Source organism: Pimephales promelas, chromosome 21 (assembly GCF_988280905.1).
Source record: "Pimephales promelas chromosome 21, fPimPro1.hap1.1, whole genome shotgun sequence".
In the NCBI taxonomy this organism is placed as follows: Eukaryota; Metazoa; Chordata; class Actinopteri; order Cypriniformes; family Leuciscidae; genus Pimephales; species Pimephales promelas.
This window is the reverse complement of record NC_142789.1, coordinates 5179090-5191560: the sequence shown is the minus strand read 5'-3', so window position 1 is coordinate 5191560 and position 12471 is coordinate 5179090. Positions and strand designations below refer to the sequence as shown.

At 34.5% G+C, this 12471-nt stretch overlaps 1 protein-coding gene across 1 annotated transcript in view; it reads right to left on the bottom strand.

Moving 5' to 3' along the window:
* The window catches only part of atg7 (ATG7 autophagy related 7 homolog (S. cerevisiae)), a 99388-nt gene extending 86917 nt beyond the window's left edge, over positions 1-12471 (bottom strand). The window contains exons 1-7 of the mRNA XM_089125170.1: positions 11765-12471; positions 10868-11048; positions 6780-6834; positions 5623-5740; positions 4293-4370; positions 4093-4209; positions 2341-2487 (exon numbers count right to left, since the gene is read on the bottom strand). Of these exons, the coding sequence (XP_088981296.1) occupies positions 2341-2487; positions 4093-4209; positions 4293-4370; positions 5623-5740; positions 6780-6834; positions 10868-11021 (669 nt within the window). The 5' untranslated portion in view covers positions 11022-11048; positions 11765-12471. The remainder of the gene's footprint in view (positions 1-2340; positions 2488-4092; positions 4210-4292; positions 4371-5622; positions 5741-6779; positions 6835-10867; positions 11049-11764) is intronic.

Genomic DNA, 12471 nt, shown 5'->3' with positions numbered 1-12471 from the left:
GCATGCGACTGTTCTGACTCATCCAAGTTTCGGCATCAAGTTTTCATCTTTCCATCAAAATCTGTCTATTCATTGTATACATTTGAAATATAGAGTTTGGGTTCTGTTTTAATGTAAATGAAAAGAGTTTAATATACAGGTTTGTGGCTCTTAATTTCTTTTTTATTAATTAACCACTAGCAAACTTATGTTCACTGTCCTTTTTTATAAATAAAGGATTTGTATTTTTATTTTTTATAAATATAGGATTTGATTTTGTCCGTGTAACTCTTAATTCATTGAGTCGAATTGAGAATAGAAAACAAAAATCTAATTTAGAATCGAAATCAAATCGAATAGGAATCTGAATCGATACCCAGCCCTATTGTAAGAAATATTCTGGGTCAAATACTTGTGCATCAACACCTCCACAGAACACAACCTTGACTCATTTCATAGATAGTCCAATTATTAAATATTAGGGCTGGGTATTGAGACAAATTTCACAATTCGATTAGATTTCGATTCACAAGCTTGCAATTCGATTCGATTTCGATTACGATTCGATTCGATTCAATATCGATTATTTTGGATATCAGTTACAATAAATGGCAATTTTTCTCAAGGGAATCAAATCTCTTAAATGCTGTAAACTATGGTCTATAAATATAGTCTAGTTGTAGCCTACTAGGCTTCATTGGCCTAATATGAAGGTAATAATTAACTGTTTTGTAGCTATACAAACACTTAAATTACACTTTCAATTATTTTTATAATAAGAAGATTATATGAAATATAAACATTTAAATGGTGGCTGTCATAAAAACTTGCCAGATTTATTCAAATATGCATTAAATATTAAAGAACACTAACGAGTGTGGACTAACGAGTTGATGTGGGTTTCCTGAGGTAAATATGACGATACATGACATTGATTACAAGCTGTTCAATTGACGTCTTTCCACGGTTGAAACGCAGATTGAGCGAATCAATGTGACATGATACGGATTTAGATAAGTTGTACTCGATCTTTTAACACACTTTCAGATGCTCATACATGTTTATTTCGCACTGTGACCGGTAAACCCGGAAGAGAGATCAGCGCTGCTGCTTCTCTGGAGCTGCGCCAGAGCGATCTCACGCCACAGCGCCAAAACGCTATTTATGGTTTTGAATTTCTAAAGAAAATGGACGTAATTTGAAAATTGAGACTTTGTTTCATATCAATAGTAACAAAGGACAAAGATTATTGCGATTTGTTGGATGCGCGCAGCCGCGATACAATGTCTCATTCATTTAAATGAAACAGGATGACTAATCGATTCTTGAGATTTAAGAATCGATATCGGTTTGTAAAAATGAGAATCGATTAATATCGAGAAATCGATATTTATTACCCAGCCCTATTAAATATGATAATCTACAGCATGCCATAAATGTTGTTGACGGAAATTTATTTAACCAAGAATATTCCATTAATAATGATTAAACTTTATATCAGGGTTGTTAGCAATTAAAACTAACAAAATATTCAAATAAATTTCTGTTAATTAAAAATCTAAAATAAAACAAATCATTAATTTTAGTTAAACTTTTAATGAAAATTAGAAATGTAAAATGTTGTCTTGGCAATAAACTGAAATAAGTTTAATTTTAAAGCGCTAAATGTATTAACCAAAAATAAATAAAAAATAACATAAAAACACTAACTAATAAAATAAAAACTAAATGACAAAAGCACAAAAGATTTACTCGAAATTACACTAAAATGAGGGGAAAAAAAAATCAAATAAAAGCCAATTCAAAATATGAGTAAAACTGTAATAAAACTAAAATACAACTGTTTTATAATAGAGCTGCACAATTCTGGATACATTTAGAATCACAATTATTTTTGTTTCTAATGGAGATCACGATTCTCCCACGATTTTAAACAGACAACTGAATAAAATAGCATTTACATTACAAGAGGTTGACAAAATATGATTTGCTGCAGTCCATTTAATTTAATGAAATGTTTAATTAATTAGAATGAATATTAAAGAAAATTGGTTTGAATGAATGATTCAATGATTGACTCATAAATAGTTCACTTGTTCCATTACTGAATGAATCAGCGTTTTGGAACGAATCTCTTGAATGAATGATTCAATGACTCACTCATAAATACTTCACTTGTTTCATTAGTGGATTAATCTGTTTTTGGAGTGAATCTCTTGAATGATTCAATGACAAGTGTTTTTTTTTTGTATTTTTTTTTTTTTTTTAAGGTTTGATAGACATAGATCCAAATCACTGTCATTTAGGAATGAGATTGTGTGGGAGATTAATCATGCAGCTCTACTTTATACTGTACATCACCTTCTTTAGGTCTGGGAAGAAAGAGTTCAGGTCTTTCAGAGGAGCGACTTCAACACTTTCATCCGTGTACTTCAGCAGGAAATGTGGGACTGCCGTCGCGCCGCTCGAGGAGCAAAGACTGTCATACGCCGTGGTCAAACTCATTATCTGTGAAACAGATCGATCCCAAATCGTCAGTCCACCTCAGCATGAAACACAAGGAAATGGAAGTTTACGCTTGGCTGGACAATATTAGGTCAAGCAAGGACAAAAATGAAAGTACTGCACAAATGTACAGTGGCTCCAAATTGCAATAGGAACTCAGTGAAATGAAATCACAATGGAATGAAATTCAAGTGATACTGTAACTGAATTTTGAATTGAAGAAAGTAATAAAAATCACACACCTTTACTTAAGTTACTTATACATAATATATTATTACATTATATTGTGCAAAAGTTTTATTTATTTCAGTAATTCAACTTAAAAGGTGAAACTAATAGATTATATAGACTCATTACATGTAAGCCATAATCATCACAATTATAACAAATAAAGGCTTGAAATACTGAATTACTGAAACAAATTAACTTTTGCAAATTTTTTTGAGTTTCACCTGTATTCAACTCTGTATACAAGAAAGTAATTTAAAGAGGCCCTGTTGTGCTTTTTTTCCTGTGTTTAGTGTGTAATGTTGCTTTTTGATCATGAATAAGATCCAGTTCTTCTCTTTATCAGTGTCAGTGTTTCTGAACTCCTGAAACGCCTCCATTGTAGTCTTGAGTTTCTTTCGGGAACAAACAAGTCACAATATTCCACATAATAATTCATATGCAGAATAAAGGGGCGGGGCCTGGTTGAGTTAGTTAGTAGTGTGTTGAAACCAGGCAGTAACCTTCAGTTCTCTCTTGAATCCGCCACTGAAGTGACTTAAACTGCAGTTCATCGACTGGCCACTAGAGACCGGCTGCAGAAGAGAGTCAATCCCATAGACCCGCATGTTAAAATTCCCAACTTTACAGCAGAAAAAAACATGTTTACAGCCTGGTGCAAAAAGTGGTTTTGGTCTATATCACTAATTTTGCCCTTCATGACGACTGTGAGGGGGGTGAATTTTTTATAACTCATCCGTTTAAATTATATAAAGCCTTAAAGTTCTGCATAATTAAGGGCGTGGCCACTTGAGTGACATGTGGATGTCACTACTAGCCGTTTGTCTGCTGTCTGTTAGCGTCACGCCGCCTCAGCTAATCCGCCTCGCTGCCGGTTTTCGTTTATCCGCGAGTGACACGTGGCTAAGATGGCGACAGCCGGCTCCACCCACTTTGGGCTTCAAAAACGCTCTTCAGAAACACTACGAGTGACGTCACAGACACTACGCACTTTTTCTTTTACATTCTATGATTGAAACTGGCGGTGATGGTAAGGGGCGGGACATTTCCCAAACACTCGAAGCACTTAACCAATCAGAGCACTGGGTGCTTTTCAGAAAGAGGGGCTTCAGAGACAGCAACTCAACAGATCGTTACTGAGAAGAAAGGAACCGCAACAATGGAGAATTTGGGGACGACTATGAAAACGGCCATAATAGATTTAGAAATACTCTAAATACATCAAGTGTCTTGGGGCATATATGATATTATGCATTCGAATAGTCGACATTGAATTACAAATTCAAATCAGCACATGCTTTCCATAATGCACTGACTAATGACTCATTATCCTTCACACAAAACCTCCTTGTCAGTCAGTAGTGTGTGTTCTCGTCGCACCTGTTGTTCGGAGAAGCTCTTCTCTAATGACAGCGGCTCCTGCACCAGCTGGACCCCCTCCAGAAAGCAAAGGGCAGGGAAGCAGAACCAATAATAGAAATGATATTTCTTCAGATCCTGGATCAACAAAAAGACCGGTCAGACAAACAAATAAAAAATGAAAGGAATTTCATTTATAGGGACATTGTTGGCATACAAACCGCAAATGTCAAGAGGATGAATCTGTTTAGGACTGAGGAGTCGTCCAACGCAGCGCCCGACTGAATAGCGCTCCAAATCTGTGAAGACGACAACATTATTTGTATTAATTAAGCTGACATTAACAGGAGTAATTTCTAATATAGTTTATGCAAGTCTTGTAGACGCCAATATATAATCAGTCTCACTCCGATCTTCTCCCTTACAATTTAAATTGTTATGTTATAGTCTAATCTGTGCTGCCATTTTCATATTGAACTGAAAATATTTAAAAATCTCTCATAATTAACATTAAAAGTCTCTAACTTTGTTTTGCCCCATTGCTTTAGTAAAGTATCTGTCGTGCGAATGAAAGCACGATATGGCCCTTATTAAACTACTAAAATTGTTGTGATTTAATTAAATAAGTATATAGTCTGTTTAAGCTTGATTACAGCATTTCACTAGATTTGTAATGAGACGTTTTCACAGAAACGGTAGTTTTCCGCCAAAATAAAAGCTCAAGGGTTCAACTCTTGAGTTACAAGTGAAGAAATTAGAACAAAAGTACTGCATTTTCTCTACAGTAGCATTACGTCAAATAATATATACTTTTATTTATATACATTTATATACATTTAATATATATATATATATATATATATATATAAATTTTCATTGATTTTACACTGCATTTGTTTTTACAATATATGTCTATTACTGTCATAGAAATAATAAAAATACAAAACTGAGTTTTGAATTATTACGTTTTTCTTCTACTCACTGTAGTAAGGTACTGTGTTCTGTTATTTTGTTTGTTTTAATCCAAATGATTTTAATCATTTTATTTTAACATTTATAATTCATTTTAGCTTCATTACATTAGAATAAATCTTTTCACTTTATTGTATTTATTTATATCTTGTAGTCATATCATTTTAATCTATTAATTTATTCTATTTTTTGTTTATTTAAAACATTTTTACACTGTTTTTCCCTGAACATTTCCCCAGTCTGAAAACCTCAGCTTTATGCAAATACACTAGTAAGAAATGTCGTGCATTTACACCGTAAAACACAAATTCACAAAACAATTGTGTAACTTTTGCACAATTTGAGTCATTGATCATTTTTTCCAGCACAAAAACATCTTTATCCGCAAAGCTCAGCGCTAACTGGCCACTGCTATTATTAGCGTATATAAGAACACGGGTGGCAAACGCAATTTTATTAAGAAGACGACAGTAATTCATCAAATAATGAAGAAGGATGTTCCGCAGTTAAAAGAAAGTGAATAATTAGTTTAGCGAGCACCAATAAAACACAGGCACAATTAATTACGAGACGCTCCACCTCGCCGGCTGCTTTATCCAGGAGAGCTTTCTTATCCGTGGATCTGAAGGCTTCCAGAGTGTTGGTGTTGTAAAGCGTCCCCGGAGCCGGACAGCAGCGCGCCGGAGTGGGTCCATCGCTGGAAAACAACCGTCAGACACTGCATTATGTGCTTCTGGGTCAATTACATACAATACATGCAATATTCAGTTATTTTATCATCATACAGGTGAAACTCGAAAAATGGGAATATTGTGCAAAAGTTCATTTATTTCAGTAATTCAACTTAAAAGGTGAAACTAATATATTATATAGACTTATTACATGCAAAGTGAGATATTTCAAGCCTTTATTTGTTATAGTTTTGATAATTATGGCTTAAATCTTATGAAGCCATAATTATCAAAATTATAATATCAGATATATTGTATAATATTATATAATATAATTTAATAATATTAGAAAAATTATAGTCACTTGTGTCTCCAAAGTCTTTTCTGCTCACGAAGGCTGCATTTATTTGATCAAAAATACAGTAATATTCTGAAATATTATTACTAGTCAAAATAATCATTATAATAATTGTAATATATTTTTAAAATATAATTTAATTTATACTACATTTTTTAGCATTTTCAATTTTTTAGACATTTAACTATATATTCATATAGAAAACAGTTATTTTGTATTGTAATCATATTTCACAATATTACTGTTTTACTGTATTTTTGATTAAAGAATAGAGCTGAAGAGACTTATTTATAGTAATATTCTTTGTAGCTTTTATTATGTAATTAGTGCTATCAAATATATAATAATATACAGTATATACCCACAATTATGTAAAAATAAACTTTTATGTTAGATGTGATTAATCGGAATTAATCTTTTTGACAGCACTAATATATATATATATATATATATATACATACATACATACATATTTGAGAAAAAGAGGGATTCCGATGGTTATATTAGGTCAGAAGTGATTGACTTTGCTCGGCTCTGCCAGACTTCAGCGCTGCCTGTGCAATCATTCACCCTTTATAAATGTTAAATTAAACCTACTGAAACAATGCTTAAGGATTTAATTGGCAAGAAAACATCATTAATTTCACAAGTAATGGACGTGATATTGGAGCCAACTACATTACATGCTTTTAATACGCAAAACTTACGCCTCAAATGCGCTGAACTCCAGAGTCAAGCGTGTCGGCAGGCCATCAGGATCTCCTGCAATACAGAACAAAACATTTGCATTATATCACTGCTTAAAGGTGCATTATTCTCAGTCACTTTCGGCTGTGGAGTGAATAAATGGATCATCTGTGACAGTATTACTTCAATGGCTACATAATGTCTCCGTATAAATCCAAGAGAAAATACTATTTTGGTTGTTTAGGAAGTGGAAGTGAAACACAAAGGTGTTATATTCTATTAACTATCCTGAAATATTACTATTCGTATTCAGCATGCATATTGTGTGCGAAACGTACAATTTAATGCATGCTAGGGCTGCACGAATGATCAATTAAAAGATAGCGATGTTGATTCAAACACCCACACGATCTTATTCCAAATAACAGTGATCCGGCTCTGCCTGTAAAGCTTTGATGAGTCGGATATTTAGATCCGAGTTCTGATCCATAGAGAATCGTTGTCATGTATAGATATGAAACAGCTTCACAAACAGTTTAGTATCATTAATTCTGTCTTAATCATTCAGATTATCACAGAAGAACTGAGATAAAAGTTTATTGTTCAGTTATAAACACCAGTGGTGGAGGAAGTACTGAATCTCAGTACTTAAGTAAAAGTACAAATACCCAGATAAATATTTACTTTAGTAAAAGTAGAAGTAACACAATGACAACCATACTTAAGTAAAAAGTAAAAAGTACTTTATTTTAAATGTACTTTAAGTATTAAAAGTAAAAGTACTTGCATAACAATTTATTATCTTAATGTCTATTTTCTAATGATTAATAAAACATTTAATTCTAACTCATTCAACCTAATAGCCTACTCCTATAATGATGTTCAATAATGATGGAAAAAAATGTCACCATTTCTGAAACAAGCTTGCAATTAGGCAATATACACATCATGCTTATCCTTGCTATATAATAACTATGTTTGGCAGTAAACGAGATTAATTCATGGTGTAATTCTGAACCTCTTGGCTTGCCATAATCCTAACCAAACCAAACATATATTACACACGGTGTGTTTCCTATGCACGTAAAAACAAATTTTCGCGTATGAGTTGCATGATAAACACACTGCGTGTGAGACGCATTTAGTGTGACCGGGTTGATATACTGTATCTATGGCAACCAAACGTCACTGGTGAGACAAACGTGCAACGAACGGACAGATTACGTTTTGGCAGGGGAAAAACTGATCAGAAAATGTAACGAAAATGTAACAGAAGTTGTAGAAATGTAGTGGAGTAGAAAGTATAATAATTGCTGCAAAATGTAACGAAGTAAAAGTAAAAAGTATGCACTATTTATTGTACTTAAGTAAAGTAAAGATACGTGAAAAATGTACTTAAGTAAAGTAACGAAGTATTTGTACTTCGTTACATTCCACCACTGATAAACACTGATGTCTACGGTAGTGATCAAAATAGAGTAAATCACCTTTTGAAAGTAATTTGGCACTTCAAATAATGATTGCATCGATTACATCATTACATCAGTAGGCGGCAACAAGTGACCGATAAAAATGTAGTTCTCATTGAATCATTCATTCAAGAGATTCGTTAAAAAAACCCCTGATTCATCCAATAAAGAATCAAGTGAAGTCATTATGAGTGAGTCATTGAATCATTCATTCAAGAGATTCGTAAAAAAAAAAAAAAACGGATTCATCCAATAATGTAACAAGTTAAGTCTTTATGAGTGAGTCACTAATTCATTCATTCAAGAGATTTGTTCAAAAACGCTGATTCATCCAGCAATGAAACTAGTAAAGTACGTTGTTTTGTTTAGTTAAGAAAATTGTGATTGTCAATATATCCAGAACCGTGCAGTTCTAATCCCTGAATGACCTTCTGCATTCATCAAACCCGCACTACATCTCCATCTCGCACACAGCTGATGTATTCAGAATGTTGTTTCCGGGTCCAAACACTCATCAGACGCCAAAAACAAACAACAAATGCTGCTAATACACATTCAATGTGTGCTGTAATAAAACCAAAATATATCATGATCCTAACCTTTAACTCCACACCAGAATCTCAGACGGCCAGACAGTGACTCATCTTTTATGAATCATTCAAATACGTATTTCTGTGTATTTGAGAGACTGTGGTTTTCATAAGCTTGGACCCAGAAACAAAATTCCTTACATCAGTGAGTCACAGTGAATCAAAATTGACGTCTCGTTATTATATGGAATATCGCAGTTTTTATTAGAAATGATTTATCAGTGCATTTTTGTTTTAACGTCCCCTTTAGTCAACAATTTAATTCCTTAAAACCATCAAAATTACATATTTAAACGTTTTTTCCTTTAAAAATATCTTGAATGTAACCCGACACCCTTGCCTCATTAAGTATGTGTGGTTCTATTATATGCAAACGAGCCCCGCCTCCACTCACTCGCTCAGCTCAGAGATCCACTGGTTGACGATAACCTGTTGATCTGATTGGTTACAAGGTAGTTTGTGACGTCAGAAACACCAGCGATTTCAAACCATGTTTTTGAGACTGTCTTTGGCTCACTGCAGTTTTAAGGAGAAAATACTCAGCAATGCTGTCGACTTATGAATTTACACATGGATTGTCTTAAAGTCGGCATTAAATCAAATTTGACAAATCTTCTTTTCATATGTAATATTGTAGTGTTTATTATAAAGGATTAATCTGTGCACTTCATTTTTTAAATTCATGTACCCTTATAATCTTGAATCAAATACATTACCCTTCCCTCCCCCATCGAAGCGACCTCTCTTCAATTTGGGTCACGTGCAATGGTGAAAGGGTGTGGCCAGATACGATGAGGGTGCGGCTATCGGTGCAACGCCTCTCAGAGAATCGCAAATTAAATCTTCCTCCATTTTGTTTGCAACGCCAAACCTCCAACGATCCAATCAATTCTCGAAGAACGAAATCAAGCCCTGCCCTACATTTTTTTCTAATTTCAGAAGCCGTTTCACACGAATATACGTCACGACAAGGATAAAATGACAATCTCAACTTCCGTTTCACGCCGACTTTAAAGCATATTAAAAACAGGACATAGACACATAAACAACATTAAAAGATTTTTTTCTTTTTTTACCACAGGGGCACTTTAAATCTGAAATTCGATTATGAGATTGTAAAACATTCAAACATTATTTTTTATACAGCAGTTAATTCTGTTTCTCAGCTCTGATTGGCTGAGAGCCTTATCACTAATAACACACGGAAACCGCTTCACAGTGTGTATCACTCCGCTTGTTACTGCCGGATCTACACTGCCACCATTTCTCACAGAAAGCGTCAATGGTGGAGGAGAAAACCCATTTTTTACCAATACTACTGTTATTGTGCCACATAATGGAGTTTTTTAGGCGAGAATGTATTTGTTTAGACCTCATATGCGATTTAAAAATAAACATAGCACCTATTTGAAAGTTAGTTTTAGGCGCTTTCGGAGATGCGAGCTCCAGGCTCATACACTTTAGACTGACTCGTCTAAGTGGTAGTCGAATCCGGCCTCCAGAACGCCGTCTCTTGGCTGCATATCAGGCTCATAATTATACGGCTGAGGTCCGTCATACGAGTAAACAGGAACAATTTCCTCAGCGTCCTGATTTCTCATTGCGATCTATTGCTTTCTTATTGTCTAACTTGGCCGCACTCACTCCCTCTACGTCACTTTCGGTTTGATAGTATAATATAGTTCCTACATTATTTTTCAATACATTGACTCACTGGGGGCTCTAACCTGCAATACGGCCCTTAAAGCACGTTGAAAACACCACATAGACATATAAACAACATTAAAATCTGGATTTTCACCACAGGGGGACTTTAAATGTTCCCTCGTAATCTTGAATAAGTTCCTCTAGCAGCATATTTTCTCTTTTCTGATGATGAGGGTAACCTGTCACTCACATGAGATCAGCCACCAGCAAAACACAACCATCCAATCAATTCCACACTGACACAATCAAGTCCCGCCCACATGTATTCTTGTTCTGGAAGCGTTTCACTCGGATATACGACACAATAGAGGAGAAAAGACTAGCGAAACCTCTCAGACTCACCGTTATAGTAATAGCCTTTGATGTTTTTGGCACTTTCGTCTAAGTGGTAGTCGTTGAGTTTCTTCTGAGTGAGTTGATGCCAGAATCCAGCCTCCAAGGCACTGAAGAACGGGGAAAACTGCAGTTTCGGGGCGGCCGTCGGTTCAGCTGCCATCAGGACTGATGTTTGATACTTCACACACTGCCATAAGAGACAGGACACAGGACAATTAGACAGAATAATGGCCATACAAATATTCTGCCCTGATTTAATATATTTACATATTATAATATGACTTCAGTTTCAGGGAAAAAAACATTTTAATATGTAATTCTGGTGATCAAAGATTAGTTTTAAGGGATAAAATGATTGGCTAAAGGGGGACTTTAAGAACAAGATTCTAATAGTAATAGCATGACAAGAATTGGATGCATCAAAATAAAATTCAATAAAATTCAATAAAAAAAAGGAAAATATACTCGTAAAATAAAATACTCAATTCTCTTAGCCTGATATTATTTTCTTATATTAAAAACATTTACATTCCTGTTAGATTCGATATGTGGAAGTAAAGTTAGTTCCTTTTTTCTCACTGCAAAAGCTTGTCTGTATATATTAAGAAGAAATTTAACGTTGTACTAATCTGACAACACGTATATACAACTTGTCAACATAAAACAAGTAAAAGCAGCGTTCTTATTGTAATGTTAGAAAATATACTGTTTGCTTCGTTAAAAGCATTGTCCCTTTTGGTCTCTGTGTGTGTGTTTGTTTGTTTGTTTATTTGTTTATTTTAACACACTACAGTAAAATGCACGATGTTTTACATATATGATCTGTGACATTTATTGTCATGTATGTATAGTCATGATAAACACAGAGTAAAAGCAGCAACATAGCATGGAAACATCACTTACCAGTCAATCACTTCCTGGTTGACGTCATGTGACCACGGTCATTCTAGACGCATGCGCAGTTTGTTTGTTTTGGTATCGCAAAAGAGCTTACAAATGACTTAAAATATATTTAATAATACGCAAATCGACAGCATTAAATACGTGGTGGGGTTTTCGCGGGTGTAACGACCTTGGAATGCTTTATCTTCAACATTTTGACATTTTTAAAACAATAGTGTTAACCGAAGATCATTGTTAGCAGGACACGCTTTTCTGATAAATGTTTAAAGCGTCATATTATCCCGCATTTATAAACAATGAGAAAATGTAGGAGAATAACGTTACCAGCAGCTTAAACGCTTTAGATGACCGACAAACCTCTTAAGGAGAGTGTCCAGAAAGAGTGTTATGGTGCCAAAACCATCGAATAAAAGACAAAACCCCAAAACAGAAGGAAAACACAGACAAATAGACAAGAAAACACGGACAGAAACTTATAAACGCTGTTCCTTTTCATTGTTAACTCTATGAAAGATGATCGGCTGGTTTGTCATGTGCACAGCAGACGATCAGTGAACGAGCCAGAAAAACCAGCCTGATGCCCTTAGCTGTAGCATACTGATACAGCTCTCTTCAGGTGTAGTTTATAAAAGCTCGTTTCCTTCACCAAATAAAAACATGCAAAGGTTGATTTCTGCCCTTCCAAACTCTGAGTTTTCAATTTTCTT